This window comes from Nanorana parkeri, unplaced genomic scaffold, assembly GCF_000935625.1.
Source record: "Nanorana parkeri isolate BGI_ZX_2015 unplaced genomic scaffold, ASM93562v1 scaffold362, whole genome shotgun sequence".
In the NCBI taxonomy this organism is placed as follows: domain Eukaryota; kingdom Metazoa; phylum Chordata; class Amphibia; order Anura; family Dicroglossidae; genus Nanorana; species Nanorana parkeri.
This window is the reverse complement of record NW_017306630.1, coordinates 891,757-908,894: the sequence shown is the minus strand read 5'-3', so window position 1 is coordinate 908,894 and position 17,138 is coordinate 891,757. Positions and strand designations below refer to the sequence as shown.

Genomic DNA, 17,138 nt, shown 5'->3' with positions numbered 1-17,138 from the left:
ATTTGTACATCCTCCTTTGCTTACCACAGCATGTATATACAGTATGTCTGGAATAGGCTGACATTGACCAATTTTGGAGCCATTCAAACTGAAGATTTTTAAGTTAACTGAATTAAGCTGGCCACACACCTTACAACCATCGCAAGACTTCTGTCTTGCGCACACCGGCCCGTGCGGCAGTTATCTCACGACCATGCTATAAACCAGCCGAAAATTGTACGATTCTCGGCTGGTTTTTGAACATGCTCGAAAGACAAATGTTGTGCAACTGTACAGTAGAAACGGTCGCACGCCTTCCACACACCTTGCGATAATCGTACGACCGCGGGATTTCCCGCAATTATCGTACGATAATCGCAAGGTGTGTGGGCACCTTTTAGTTTAAATGGAACTTTTTTTTTACTTAAGTGTAATTTTATACTAGTATTATTTTTTCTGTAGTTGCCAAATTGCACTGAAGATCATCTATTATCCTCTATTTGTGTGTAGAAAAATGGTTCCGCCTCAGCAGTTCCCCTGTAAGCAGAAACAAGATCATACCATACTGTTTTATGGGTGTGGAGAACTAAAAGCGCTCAAATATAAGTAACAGTAGAGTTGCTTTAAAGCTTCTCTGGAATTACTAGGCCTTTATTACCAGCTAGTGACTTTAGAAGCTGGCAGATACAGTCATGGCCAAAAATATTGGCACCTCTGCATTTCTGTCAGATAATGTACCACCTCGCACAGAAAATTGTTGCCATTACAAATGTTTAGGCATTCTCATGTTTATCTTTTTTGCTTGTATTAGTATGAAACAAAAAAGTGGAGAAATAAAAAAGTCAAACTTGACGCATTCCATGCAAAACTCCAAAAATTAACTGGACAAAATTATTGGCACCTTCTGCAAATTGCAAGAAATAATTGCAGTCCATGTTTTTGTGGAAAAACATGGGCAATTTCAAGTCCATCTCCAGAGATCTTAATGTTCCTGTGTCCACTGTGCGCAACATTGTCAAGAAGTTTACAGCCCTGGACGTGGACTAAAGAGAACAATTGATCAAAGATTGCAACAAAGGATTGTTCAAATGGTGGATAAAGACTCTCGATCAACTTCCAGACAAATTCAAGCGGACCTTCAGGCACAGGGTACAACTGTGTCAGCTCGCAATATACATCACCATCTGAAACTTAAGGAGGCCAAAATAATTTTGGGAGAATGTGTTGTGGACAGACGAAACAAAATTACAGCTTTTTGGTAAAGCTCATCATTCTTATGTTTTCAGAAAAAGAAATGAGGCCCTTAAAGAAAAAAATCCAGTCTCTCTACATTCAAAGAGGACGTTCACTGATGTTTTGGGGTTGCTTTGCTGCTTCAGGCACTGGACATCTTGACGGTGTGCATGGCATTATGAAATCTGAAGACTACCAAAGAATTCTGGGGTGCAATGTAGCTCAACAGTGTCAGAAAGTTGGGTCTCCGTCAGAGGTCATGGGTCATACAGCAGGACAATGGCCAAAAGCACACGTCATAATGCACCCAAAAATGGTTTCAAACAAAGCGCTGAAAAGTACTGGACTGGCCAGCATTGAGTCCAGATCTAAATCCCATAGAGCACCTGTAAGGAGATGTCAAAACAGCTATCGGGAAAAGGAACCCTTCCAATCTGAGAGACCTGGATCAGTTGGCGAAAGAAAAGTGGTGTCAAATTCCTGTAATGAGGTGTAAGAAACTCATTGATGCTTGCAGGAAACAATTGATTTTGGTTATTTTTTCCAAGGGCTGTGCGACCAAATATTAATTGAAGGTGCCAATTATTTTGTCCAGTTCATTTTTGGAGTTTTGCGTGGAATGTGTCAAATTTGGCATTTTGATTACCCACTTTTTTTGTGTCATACCAATACAAACGAAAGGTAATAAACATGAGAATGCCTAAACATTTGTAATTGCAATAATTTTCTGCGCAAAGTGGTGCGTTATCTGACAGAAAGGTAGAGGTGACAATATTTTTGCCTATGACTGTATATGATCAAATACCAAGCTACATGGAAGATGCAGCCATTTGACAGTGTTAGGGTGACACCTTCAGGCAGGTGATACAGGCTTACCTGAGGGGCGGAGTACAAGTACCAGCCGGTGTTCACCAGAGCTCCTGATGGTGGAGATGGGCTTGGCTGCTTGCTGGTACCAGGTCACAATCCCCAGGGTAGCCCTGCCAAGTGATGGACAAGAACAGGAGGGCTCCAATGAGGAGACAGTAGTCAGATCCAGGCAGAGTTCAAGGCAGCCAGCTAGCAGAGGGTGGTCAGACAGTCCTTGGTCAGCAATGAGTAATCAGGATAAACGCAGGACACAAGAGCAAAGTCGTGTCCAGGCAGAAGATCAGGGTGGGCAGCAAGCGAAGAAGGGTCAGACACTCTGGGTCAGCAATGAGAAACCAGCAGAAGTATAAAGCTCTTTTACAAACAGCTGGTAAAAAGACACAACACCAGCTCATTGCAGAGCTAGTGCTTAAATACCCCTTTCTGGATTTGCCATGGGATCCTGGAACTGGGAGATTTCTAAGAGAATTGGGAGGGATGAAATCTCCATTCCTGGGTCCATTGTTTAATAGTGGCCAGCACCTAATTGCACACCTGTGCCCAGCACTTATGGGAAGGCTGCTGGTTAAGGTTCTGGGCTCCAGCTGGGAAGAGGAACAGGGATGTTCAGGAGTCAGAAGGACTCCTCCCAGAAGGCAGAGGGGAGCCAGGTGGCTGTGTGTGCTAGAGGCACAGGAAGACAGCCAAGGAGGTTGAGAGAGCCGCTTACACATGGAGTATGTGTGACAACCTGGAGTCGGTGAGACTATGGGGTTGATTTACTAACCTTATAAACACACCACGAACATGTATACACCTCTGTAGTGTGTTCCCTCCCAGCATGATCTATGGGTGGAATCTAAACACCTTTGTAGTGTGTACACACCCAGCAGGTGTGTTGTGCAAAGCCCTGCATGAATTTGCAAGGTGATCTTGTGTAAATTAGCTCTATGTTGTGTTGCTTGCGTTGATGAATGCAGGAATGTAAATGCATGAGCTAACCATTTTTGTCTAAACTGTGAAGCAGCATTATATATGCATCATGTGCATGATTTTTCCATATATAGCATTAGTGGAAATATGCTTTTAGAGACTTTTTGGTTGATAAATACGTTTTGCTGTGTAAAAATCACACGCACCTGGTGCGTGCGTGTGTTTAGGTTAGTAAATCACCCCCAATGTGTTCTGTTTGCAGGAATACAAGCTGACCGTGTATTATGGTTGATGAAGTTATGTTTCTGCTCTGGAAGCAATAAAAGACTGTTCTGTTTATGTTTAAAACGGCTTCAAGACTGGTCTTTGAGCACTCGCCACTTGTGCTAAATTCCCCAACGCCAAATATAATATATAATATAAACCATCGCACATGTATGGAATGAACAGTGTACAAATGCAGCTCAACAGACATGGTGTGAACGAGGAGATGGCACAGCAAACAAAGCTTGCATTGAAACTTCTCTTGCCTAAAAAAACTTGGGGCTAATCTCTCTGATAAGAGATCACTGCTGTGATTAACTCATTCCATCTAGTTCTTTGAACTATTGCCAAATACACTGAGTGGCCAGATTATTATGACCACCCCATCAGAACTTCGTTGGGCCACGAGATGACTCCACGAGATGACTTAGTTGGGCGCCTCGTTACTCCACTTGCCACTCAGTGTATATAAAATGTGACAGAACACTAAATAATAATAATAATAATAATAATAATAAAACAATATTAACAATAATAATAATTATCATAATAATAATATGCACTATTTCTTATTTACCTGATTAAAAAAACAGAACACATTTGATCATATCATAAATAAAATATGTACAAACCAGTATAAGTTACTTCTAAATATCAACAAGACTGCATCTTACATCTTGTTTACATATAGTAATTATATAATTTGGCAGGGAAGCTTCCCTAAGGGCCTCTTACCGCATTGGCATCAATGCCATTGTTGACAGACCATGTGGTTTGGAAATACTCTAACATGCGCTGTTTAAGCTGTTGAGGAAGGCGATGAACACGGATAAAATCCTTGAGGTCCTTCATGCGGGTGTGATACAGGGAACGCCGGGAGTACATACGTTGAATTATGGCTGTTACATTACCGAAAACCACAGCATGCATCAGAGCTGCAAATTATGAAAAAAATATTAAAGGTATTAGTATGTCAGTGTATACTATGCTGTGTTCTGACAAGACCAAAGTGATAAATGGGCATGAGAATCAAATTCTGGTTGAGCATGGGTTCAAGGTGAACCTGGTCCATCTATGGTTTGCTGACCCATTGAACTAATGTGCAGTTTTGCCACCACAGCAACTAACTACCAATAATGCACTTCCCAGGCTAAGAAATTTGCTCGGAAACTGAAAAGGGGCAGTAATGGGGCTTTGGATAAGCCAGCCCCCTTGCTCTAATAGGTTGGGTTCCCAGCAGCCATATTGATAATGTGTTTATCAGTGTTAGGAAAAGAATAAGGATGTGCTGCTGATAAATATACAGATTAATGTAGGACTTCTAGGCACTGGTCTCTTAAAGTGTCCTTAAAAGGTGGCCATACACTAGTAGATTTATGATCAAAAATTAATGTTTCTGTCACAAACCCTTGTTCGATTATAGCTTGAGTACCCCATCAAGCATAGTCAAATGTCATGTTCTGGAATTGTTCATTAGCCATACTAACCAACCAATTTTTTACGAGCGACGGAAATAATTTCCTTTTGTGCATGTGCTGTGTTCTTGCTAAGATTTTTGATGAACGAAAACCCCACTGATTCAACGATTTTTCATTCGTTCAGGAAATTTTTTTCCAACCTGACCGATCGAAACATTTTGATCACAATATCAAAAAAGAACATCGGTGATGTACCATCAACTGATCGATTTTTGTTCGAAAGACCATTCACGAACGATTTCTGAATGAAAATCACACAGTGCATGGCTACCATTAGGAAGTAAAATGATCACAGATCTGTACACCCACAAATCCTTATAAGGTCCAAATTTGTAAGTCAACAACTGACTGCTATCTAAAACTTCAGCTACACCTGAAGTTTTACCTTAGCAACTTTTTTTCTATTAATTGGAGGCTTTTTTCCCCCTTTTGCACAAGAAAGATGCAAGAACAGTATGCACCTAAACTACCTCACATTACATCACTCACATTCACCACATCCCTCATCCCCATAAATAAAAAGCATAGACATATAGGCCTATTATCCCTGATTAAAACTGTCCTGCTGCTGGCAAGTTTTACACTGCTGTGTCATCTGTGGTCTCAGGTAGTATAACCCCTACCTGTGCTCTTCATCTGCAGTAAATGTGGGCCAAAAATTGCTATTTAAAACTTTCCTGCTTCTGGACAGTTTTAAAGTGCTATGTCATTTGCAGTCCCTTAATTCTTGTAGAAAAACACCTGTCTCTAGTACATTTCAGTTAATTCTCTCTGATTAAAAATGTCCTACCGCTGGCCATTTCGGTTTAGATTGTCACAGCTATTAATCCAATTAGGGGAGTTCAGGGAACACTTCTCTTATAAGAGAATACAGTGAACATAAGGTTTACTGAGCTGGCCAATAAGAAGCGGTTCTATTAGGGCATGAGCCTCACATCCTTGGCAGCAAGAGGGTTAAAGCATAACTCCACCCAAAAATTGTATATGTTGGTTAGAGTAGGGAAGTGGCACTTTGTTTGCCTGAAGAAGGGACTTTGCAGTTCCGATATGTCACTTTTTACAATGTGACACTACTGAGGTCAATAAACATTGACTAAGAATCAAGTTGGAGTGCGAGTGACTTTCTATTACTTGCTCATTGATCTGCAGAAGCATTTGCGGTCACTCTGGCACCCGCCCGATATTGGTGGAAACAATCCGGTCAGGAGTGCAATGGGACCCATTGAATAGTGAATTATATTTACTGTGTTTATTGACACCTTGAATGAACACAGGAGTGCTTAGTAGTAAACTCTCCTGTGTTCATTAATAACGAAAGAGAGAAAATAAACACAAATCATGTTTACTTTTTCTTTGGTTTGTGATCTATCTCTTTCAATCTGTATAGAGCATTTCTGTGTTCATTAGTGCTGGGATGCAGGGGTTGAAGGAGACTAAGGACTTAATCTCTTTATCTCAAAAGTAAAATATAAAGAGTCTGTTAAGACCTCTAATATTTCCCCAAAAGTACTGTAAAAAAAGTAAAGACAAACCAAAACCAAAAAACACTTCATTTACAAAGGTCAATACAGTGTAAAAACGAAGAGTATTTGTGTACCCAAGAGTCACTAACGTTTTCATACAGCAGCGGGCAGCATCCTGTACAAATTAATGACAGGCACCTGTAGTACACATGTGGTTAACTGCACATCTTGGAATTAAACTGGGCTGCTCACATGTCCCTGTATGTATATAACCACTGCGGTGCACCAACACACTTAGGGCCCATTCACACCAGCAGATGTGTGTACAAATGCTGCAATGCATTGTTACAATGCATCGCAGTGCTTGATTTTTTTTCTTTTTTTAAACTTTTTAAATATGACATTCATGCAGAGTGTTGTAGTCACACAATACAGTTGTATCTTTCGGATCCAGTAGGAATTTTGTAAGTTATATTGTGTTTGTGTACACTAATAATGATTTAGCAGCACAATTTTATTATTCTAACAGTCCTTAGAAAGCTGTATGTGAAAATGATAAGGATAAAGAAGTGAAAACATGCATTAAATGGTCTGGCTACCTGAGATTAAAGGTGGAGAGCAGGACCTGGAAGTGAAAGGGTTAAGAGCTATGCAGTAGTTGACTAGCACGTTTTGTGAAATGTTTTGATTGGTTCCTCAGGAAGGTATATATGGGTGTTTTTAAATACCTAAACAGTGATCATTTCAAAAACTTTATTAAGACTATAGCCTAGACAAGCCTTACCTCCTATTAGCATAGTGCAGATAGAGAAGATCTTCTCAGCATCTGTATTTGCACAGACATTACCGAAGCCCACACTGGTCAAGCTGCTGAGGGTAAAGTAGAGGGATGCGATATAAGCACTGCGAATAGAGGGTCCACCAATAGAATTATTGATGTATGGTACTTCAAGTCGCTTGCCAAGTTCATGAAGCCAGCCTGAGTGGAAGGAATGATCAAGAATTTACATTTAATATGCACATTGTAAAATACTTTTATATTGCAAATGGGCAATAAGTTCGGGCAGAATTTAAAGAACACTTTTTCCAAACAAGGATTGGTTGAGCAGGGGAAATAAATGTTGCCAGTTACAATTCACCTTAATATCCCTTATTTGGACTGGCCACTCTCACCCCAGATATCAGACACTATATTATGGGGAAGTAGGTATAGACCAAGGTCACTGACAATTTTCTCAGTTTGAGACTTTCTAGCTGTGAATGAAGCATCCAATGTATAGAGAAGAGTACTAATAACAAGTTACAATATGTTATCCTTCCTTGCAGTTGTGAGACCTCACTAGGATACACTAGTAATCTTAATCACCTCCTTGCCCAATGCTCCAAGATTCAATTAAATGTATGTACTGGATATGGTTTTACCAGTATTACCAGTATGCTGTATAGACAAATTCATGGGATTTTGTTGCTTTTCTCAAATTTGCTCATTCTTTGGATTGTAGCCATTCTGGCCACATGCAAACACGCATCTTACCACAAGCCCTGTGATGTAACATATATGCTTTACTTTAGAGTGTTCTTCATACTGTTGGGATGCACTCACAAGCCATTAAACCCCAGGATAATCATATAAGATGGGTAGTAAAGCTATAACGGGATATAAAGGTCTTATTTCCTACAGCCGTAGAAATCATGAAGATTTACACAGTTGTAAGCTCTAACAACAAATTGTTACCGTCCTAGAAACTAGACATTCTAGAAAGGGAACATCTTTCAGAAAATCAGCTTTCTAATACTGAATTACCTGCAAAGGTAGTATAATTTAATTTCATTACACTGTTTAACTTAGAAAAAAACTCTGTTCCATATGTTAAAAACAAGCAACCAAGATTTTGTAATGCCATAATGTAAAGCACATTATATTACATAACAATGCAATGCTACAGTAAAATCCTTATATATCCTCACTGAGCATAATCGCCAGTACACAGCACTGACATCAACATGTTATCCATATTGTGTGATGTTTAGCTTTTCCCCTTTTCTATGTGGAAAAAAGAATGTGCCTTTAGTTTAATTAAAGTGTATCAAGTACCTCCATATGCTGACTAGAGTTAAACTTTGAATGACAATTTGATGGCCCGAACCAAATACAAATTTTATTGGTATTTTGACAGTTTAGATTGCCAAAATGTTTCTGGGAGAAAGTGAACAAAGGCTACTCCAAAGGCTGTTCCTACCTGATATCTGCTTCTGCTGTAGCCTGAGCACTCTGGCAGTACAGGTGGTACTATTAGCCCCCTTGACTAATAGTAACAGCAGGTCCCACCCTTTTTATCCAAGTACCCCTTACAAATTATTAAAGGAAGTGCCTGAAGCCGTGGCTCCATTACCCAGTATTTCCAAATTTATTCTGCACAATTTTGCATCATTTGCTGCTCTACTACACACCTTTTTTCGAGCCCCGTTCAAGCTAAAATGGGAATTCCAGTTTGCAAAGTTTTAAGAGCCCTGGATGAACCACAACTGATTGCTTTCAGAATTTTGATTATCTTTAGTACTCAATTATATGCTAGACCCTACATGGTGTGATTAATCTAGAGTTGCATGACTTATGTCCAAAAGCTTGACTGTCTCATTCATTAATGGAATTTAAATTTCCAGACCAGATAAGTGTCAAGCAATGCTTACCTATGTCCCAGGTGACAGGATCATTACTTTCCATCTCTTTGCGGCCAATCACATACCAGACACAGGCCATCCAGTGAGCCAGCAGAGCAAACATGGACATCAGAAGAGTTAGCACCATGGCACTGTACTGAGAATACCGGTCCAGCTTCTGCAATAACCTCAGGAGCCTCAATAATCGAACCGTCTTTAGTAAATGTACCAGAGACGTCTTGCATGATTTTTGGAAAAAGAAAAAAATCATTTGTGATTAGATAAGAGTGGTCTGTGCATTAAAATAATGAGGTATTCTTTAATCAGTTAAAAGAATTCTAATCTGTATGTACTCAATAGTTCTAGCTATGTGAATAAAATAAGTCTGCTCCAAAGTAATAAGGATGCACCGATTCTTTTTTCTCTTACCACTGTGACGTTGAATGCATAGAGAAGATCAAAGGGCAAAGCAGCAATAAGGTCCACAAAGAACCATGTGGCGAGGTAGTGGATACAGATAGAGCGTGGAGCATACACCACTTGTCCAGATTGGCTGACATATGTAGTCCGGAAATTCAAAATGATGTCTGTAAAATTAGAGAGGTGGGGTTTTACAGTTTCAGAAGGTAAAATTTGCATACAGAGAATACATACATGGTTGTGTAGAATAAATATAATACTTTTAAAGTGCATGTAAAGCCCAAACTTTTTTTTTTTGTACTTTTGGATGGAGCAGGCAAGGTTTAAAACCCCCGTCAAATTTTTACTTCTATCCAGGGCTCCATCTGAGAGATTTCCTCACACTTAAAGGGGTAGCCTGTACTTAAGGGTTATAGGAAAAATAAGAGCACCAGAACAAATTTTGAGACCATGAAGATTTCATCCTAAAATGCCAAATGGACAAGCCAACACATTTCGGGGAGTTCTAATGGGCCTCTTTAGTCAGGGTTTAAATTTGCTGGAAAGAATCTGCATGGTCTTAGCTTGAATGAGTTAAGTCTCAGTATTAAGAGCAGACTCCAACAAATGATAGCAGAAAGCCTTAATCAGTGGCTACATTTAAAAAAGGATTAAAGTTTTACATACTTGCATAACATAAACATAAAGTTTTACATAACATTGCACCACACCGCAAGGTAATAGGTTGCCATGCGATGTGGTAAGATACAACCCGCATGTGATTGCTAGGTGCATTTGGGTGGCACTAATAAATAATGCAGAGAACATAAGATTTCAACCTATGATGCCGGAATGCGTGCAGCATTGCACACGTTCCTGCATCGCGTAGGTGTGAATGGAGGCTAAAGTTTAATGCCTTTGTTTCCTATTTTAATAAGAGTACACTTTAGACTTTATCATTAAAAAACAGAAATACACCAGGTACACTAGCAATTTTAAAAATAAGATGTGTTTTTCTTCTAATGAGGGATTCTAATAAACTCTCGCTGCTAAAACAAAATATGTATATTAAATTCTTAGCTATTATCATACTAGAAATCCCTTTTGCTACACACTTTACTTTTTATACAGGGGCCGTTCAAACCAGCAGTTCACGTTATATCGTGGCCGCTGGTTTGTGCTGTGAAGGAGCAGTGTGATGCATTCTATTAATACATTTTTCTTTTTTTGTAACTTTATTGAAATTATAAAAAATGACAGTTCATTCATCTTTATGCACTGCATCATGTCAAAACAGGCTGTGCTGTGTACAAATGCAGCATACACACCACAGTGGTGTGAACTGAACTAATAGGACATGCAACAAATTGCCTTGTCTATGTGTTGGGCAAGGTTGCACAGTGCAGTCCAACAAATGTGGTGTGAATGGGCCCTTAGCCTTTGCAGGGCCAGACAGGGTGCAGATAAGAAGCCCTTGCATGTAAAACACATCTGCATATTTGTGTATGTTAACATGCTTGCTACAGCCGCTGAAGTAATATGTTTTGACACTGGTACCATGGCTGGTTTCAACATATTTGAACCAGCAGGTTTTCGATCTTCATTTAAACAGTGCCTTCAGATAAAGGTAATATACTTAAATGAATGACACATAAAATTGACAGAGTGCATTTATTCATCTTGTCTAAATTTACAAAAAATCAGGTTTGTCACTTGTAAAAAGTAAGTACACCCCTACATTTACCACCACTTCAAAATCAGGTGTTCCAGATTGAGTGCCAATGACTAGAACCTCCTTATGGAGAATGCGAGTAGAACCTGTCTTATTTGGTGTTTTGTCATCATGCCATTTCTTTCTGAGGGCATAGCTCTCTAATGCCCTCAGAAAGAAAGTCATGGATGCTTATGTGTCTGGCAAAGAATTTAAAAACATGGCAAGCTATTTGAAATTAATCATTCCACTGTAAAGAAAACATTTTATAAATTACATGGTTACATTGTTAGTCAGGCTGGAAGGAGAAGGACATTAAAAAGCATGGTCTGATTTGCTCCAACAGGAGAAACAAATTATAATCTGTGCACTTAGTAATGCAATCAGAATTTAAAAAAAAAAAATCAACTAAGCTGGCTATAATTGGTTCCTGAAATAGCCTATTCCACATTTTCACGCCTCTTGCTATGAAGGAACCTTTCCATATGAAAAGGTTAAACCTACAGATGCAAAGAGTGCCCCCTTGTCCTTTGTAATGGCCTTAAATGTAATACCTTTGCACCAAGTTTACTATATAGACTATTCTTTACATTGTGATCATATACCCCCTTAAACACCTATTCTCAAGGGAGAATACATTCTGTTCAGCTAATCTTTCCTGAATGCTGAGGTCCTCCATGCCTCTTATCAGTTGCCCTTCTGTGTACTCTCTCTCTTTCCCTAACATAGTTTTCATAAACTTTGTACAGGAGCAAGATTATGGCTCTCTCTATAGTATATGCCACTTTTATTGCAAGAAATTATTTTTCTTGTTTTAGGAACTGCAGCTTGGCATTGCATGCTCTTATAAGTCTATTGTCTACAAGGACACAAAGACCCTGATTGATTATAGACTCTCCCAGTTGTACTCTCCCTACAATGTATGATGCATGCATTTCCAAGTGCATTTATCATCATTAAACCCCTTTTGCCAGATAATTGCTCAATCAAACAGTGCATTTAGGTCTGCTTTTAAGTTGGAGACATCCTGGAAGGACTTTATTCCACCACATAACTTGGTGTCATCTGCAAACACAGAAACTTTTAATCACAAGCTCTATTTAATTAATAAATAGGTTACAAAGTAAGGGTCCCTACATTGAACCTTGGGTTATACCACTAACAACCTTAGACCAGAGTATGGATTATTAATCGCTACTCCTTGAATATTAGCCTTAGGCTAGTTTTCTATCCATTTACAGAATGAATTGTCTAAGAATATAGACCATGACTAACACATTAGCTGTCCATGGAGAACTAATTCTACAAATTGGAAACAATGGCTTCAAAATAACCAATCTCAATTCTTTGAGGACACGTGGGTATACGCCATCTGGTCAAGGTATTTTATTCACCTTTATTTTGTCTGTTTCTGATCATTGTCTTTGAGGGCTTGTTCACACCATGGAATGAACTGTACCGCATAGTAAACTCCCCCCTGCGTTCTGGAGCTGGAGGGGGCCTGGCGGTGCATTGAAGTCAATGTCCAGTTTATCAATAGCCGCCTAAGTTCTTTCCATGTATGGCCAGCTTTAAAATTGGTGACTGGGGAGAAAGAGAAAGAACATCTATTAAATATTTTCTTCAGCTCAGTGTATAGAGAGGCAATTGGTGGAGCTCAAGTACATAAAGGGGATAGTAGTGCCACAAGTGTCTCATGAATCATGAGGGCTTGTTCACAGCATATACAGTGCGTTCCAGCACGGTTAGCTGCTAGAACGCACTGTACCACATAGTAAACTCCCCCTGCGTTCTGAGGCAGGAGGGGGCATGGCAGTGCATTCAAGTCAATGGCCACAGACACGCCCCCCCCCCCCAGCCCGCAGTGCGATCGCATGCACCAGAATGTGGGCACAGCAGTGCCCGCGTTCCAGTCCTGGGTGATAAGAAAAAAAATGCAGCATTTTTTCCAATTGCACTGGACCACAACGCAGACACTAATATGTCACATATTCTGGTGCGAGCTATCACACTGCGGGCAGGGGGAGGGGGCGTCGCTGCAGTGCTATTGTCTTCAATGCACCGCCACCCGCCTCCCACCCCAGAATGCAGGGGGGAGTTTACTATGTGCTGACAGCAATGGAACACACTGTATATGGTGTGAACAAGCCCTCATGGTTCATGAGGCACTACTTGTGGTACTACTTTCCCCTTTATGGACTTGAGCTCCATCACTTTCCTCTGTATACACTGAGCTGAAGAAAATATTTTACGGATGTTCTTTCTCTTTGTCCCCAGTCACAAACTTTAAAGTTGGCCATACATGGAGAGAATTTAGGCAGGCTATTGAGGAACTGGCATACATTCACTCTATGGGTGGCCCTGTTCGCAGCCTCCTGCCCAAACTGCTGGATCTTAAAATCGAAGAAGCTGGGTAGAAAAGAGTCGGCGGAACAGTGACTACAGCCAATTAGCTGCAGTGACTGTTCGGATATTCTGACAGTGACACACCTAGTGGGGGGATTCCCCCATCCATGCTGCTTAGCACTGCCACCTTTTTGTTTTACCCTGTCTCTCAGAAAGGCATCATAGCCAGGAATATTAATCATCAACCCCATTAACTGTTTGCTCAGTGAGCAGAAGACTCATTTCAAGGTTGTCAGTTCTCCTCAGTGTTGCAATTCGCTCCTCCATGTCTCTAATCAAAGCTTCCAGGAGAGCAACCTGCTTACATCTGTCATAGCGACATTCATCCTGGAGCTGTAGCTCTATTTGTGTATACATATAGTACACTGTACATAATCTTCATAATCTTCAACCTTGCTTTCTAAAAAGAACATTACAGCAAAACTACAGTTTGTCATTGAACATATGCAAAGACCAGGAATTCTGGAACCTTGTGCTGTGGACATAAGAGTTTGGGCACAGTAACAGTAAGCATGTTTGGTGCAAACAGATAACACATTTTGGGTAAGAATCCGTGTCAGAGACCAGTGGGCAGGTATGCAAAAGGCCTGCAAAAAGTAATTTCTGCTAAAGGGGGAAATACCAGCTTCTGAGTTTAAGGGTATACTTACTTTTTCCACAGAACACCATTACATCTATTGATTTTTGTTAAATGTTTGAAAAGGTACATTTTCTGTGTGTTTTTATTCAAGTATATCAATAAAGAGCTAATGTTTACTTATTTAAATATGAACAATTTTGACTAAGTCAACAGTTCCCATGAGGTGTACTTACTTTTTCACATGACTATACACAGTAGGCCACTGTTGATGGGGTATCAGCCTATTCCTTTAAAACTGGACTTTTATGCAGGCTTTGTGGCAAAAATCTGGCTAATAAGACATTAGCCATACACAGAACTTGAGGAATGCATATGTGTTTGGATTTAAAGAGATGAGATGCAATAGCTGGGAATAATTCTGTTTTATCGTACAAAGTATACACTGAGCAATTCAAAGAAATGTGCAGTAGACAATACTTTTTTACAGACAAATGCTTCTGATAAATGCTGTATTGCCATATTGCTGGTCTTGGCCTGGACATTTACTAAACAGTTTCCACTTTGTCACAAGGTTCACTGTGATATGCAATCATACAGTTTAACAATTTCCTGTCACTTCCTTTCTTTTGCTGCTGTGTTGATTTTTTATTGTAGTAGCTGACAGCGTGGTAACAATTGTCGATTGCCACTTTATATTTGCTCTCTAAACTGTTTGCTCTTTGTATATAACAGGATGGCTGTGTGGCCCGGTTTGCTTACCTAAAATAAATAGCATTTCCACGGCAATGTCACTGACAATAGTGCTTCGTGCTGCAGACACACTGTCATCGTGGCCCGTGAAGCAGACATTGTAAGGGACAGTGACAGCCACATAAAAGGTGGCTAAGAGGATAAGCCAGTCCCAGAGGGCTTTGAAGATGCTGTAATGAAGAAGGATGAAGCGAGGCTTCTGGACAGAAGCTACTTTGTATTCAGGAAGGGAAGGCTTGTTATCTAAGAGGTTCTGTGGACAGAATAAAGAGAAAATGATTGAATACAAGGGTTGTAGTTAAAATTCAGGCTACAACAGTGGTCAGATCAGTCTGTGCCTCATACTGAGATGAAATGTCCTCAGTTCATAATACAATCAGTAAAAGCTAAGAAACAAAATCAGCTAAGACAGTATTTGGCTGGATGGTATGCACAATTTGCTGAGATATCTTCTAGGAGTCTCTTATAACTTGTCTCTTAAGACTAAAGCAATTAACCTCTCGGATAGAATTCCTAGCTCTACCAGTCTTCCCTCACATCTTCTGCTGCATTTTCTGTAATATAAAAGAAAAGACCACAAGTGAGCGGGAGACTGAGTCACCCTGAGGACACCTACTCATAACTGACCTATAAGTGAATTCTTGTTCTTAAACAGGTTTTCTGGTTTAACTCGAATCTTCTTATACTTTGTGTAGTAATTGTGGACTGTTCAGACCACAGTGTCCCTATGATATATGATTATTTGGTCAAAAGAGGAATATAGCCACTACTGAAAAGGCAGGCCCTTTTCAGTAGAATGAAGTGTATTGAAAATACCTGCACTCTTGAAAGTGCCAAGATCTGTGCAGTTGCTGTTGTGTTTTAAGTGTAATGTAATATGTTGGGTTTTTTTTAGTGGAATTTAGAATTTTAGGTGTGGCAAAGGAGATATGTTTGCTGCATCAAATTGTATATTCAACATCTAACTTGAACAACTGTGAAAAATGGCTCTTGTCCCACCGTTCTCAAACAAAGATGAACATTTTACACATAATCAGTTATTGTGATCACTATGTTAAAAAGACTTTCACTGAAATACCACTGCTGAACTGGAAGAAGTTATTTTGGATACTTAAGGATCTTTATATGGCCATCTCTTGTAGGATAAGCTATAGTTTGTGGAAGAGGCACTAGATATTCATGCTTTCAGAATCCAACATACAGTATGCCGGTGAATCTCTTCTTTAGAGTATTAAACGTTATTGGTAGGGCTGCTCCCAAACAAAACAAGAGACTCCTAAACTGGGAAGAGGGAGTCTCAAGTGAAACCAATTCAAGAAGGGTGCCACTGTTACCAGTAGAGTGTTATATGGTATTTTATTTAAAAAAGATGAATTGAATAAAACAGCCAATTTCTTTGAGGGTGTCCACAACATACCTGTTTGTTAATAGTTAGGGTACTTGAATGCATTTTTAAGATTTAACTCCTAAGTTTACTGTTACTTTAAAAATAACTGAAACTCTTTGTAACTCAGTTCCTTTCAGTGGGGCCCCCATCTTTTCTTGAATCTCTTATCGGATGTCAGTGTATAGCTTGATTTTTATAAGCTTTATCAAATACGTGTAGAGACCACTGTGTTACCACAGTGCCCTGTACTATACTCATCTTTTGTGAACCAGTGCATTTAATTAGCATCACAGAAAGTAGAGAAGCAACTCTCTATGATGCTAATTTACTACATGACACCACAAAGTAAAGTCACATTAATTCTAAATTACAACATAAATGCTACATTTTAGATTTTCTGTTTCTGTGTTTTGTTTTGGTTTTATCATTGCAGCATTTAAATAACACAAAGGTACCAAATTGGGGAAAATACAAATGTAAGGAAACAATATCAATTGACATTGACATAATCATTCAATATCTGGTTAAATGGCAGGGTGGCGCTGCAAAAACATGGAGGACAGCAGTCAGGTCAATTTAGGCTGGTTGCCATAAGTTTAAAGTGTAATGGTTTGAGATCCGTGTCACAGCAATGCTCTCCATTTGTTAATGAAATGTGGGCTGAAGGGCTCCTACATTTATTAAGATATCATTTAGCAAGAAAAAGGTCCTGCCTTTACACTAGTTTGACAGCTAAAAGGTTGAGAAGCTGAAAGGAGAAGAAAGGAGAAAATGAGAGAATAGTTATGAGGCAGGCTGCAAAGGTTTTTTCACACCATGACCGGACCAGAACAGTATATTCCTGGCCCAAAAACTAATTCCATTGAATCCCTATGGTATTTCTGGGCTCTGTTCACACAAGCGCAGTTTCATTTTTCTCTGGTCCGGAAGGCCCTAGAAAGCATGTAAAATCATAATAAACTTATGCAAATGCACTGGAACATACTGGACTGCACCTGAAAGCCCATTTAAAGTTAAGAACCCCCCCCCCCCCGGCACATATCAA

At 39.6% G+C, this 17,138-nt stretch overlaps 1 protein-coding gene across 1 annotated transcript in view; it reads right to left on the bottom strand.

The window, feature by feature from the left end:
- The window catches only part of KCNH4 (potassium voltage-gated channel subfamily H member 4), a 151,795-nt gene that overhangs the window by 8,135 nt on the left and 126,522 nt on the right, over positions 1-17,138 (bottom strand). The window contains exons 5-9 of the mRNA XM_018558836.1: positions 14,716-14,959; positions 9,290-9,447; positions 8,891-9,098; positions 6,984-7,178; positions 3,994-4,193 (exon numbers count right to left, since the gene is read on the bottom strand). Of these exons, the coding sequence (XP_018414338.1) occupies positions 3,994-4,193; positions 6,984-7,178; positions 8,891-9,098; positions 9,290-9,447; positions 14,716-14,959 (1,005 nt within the window). The remainder of the gene's footprint in view (positions 1-3,993; positions 4,194-6,983; positions 7,179-8,890; positions 9,099-9,289; positions 9,448-14,715; positions 14,960-17,138) is intronic.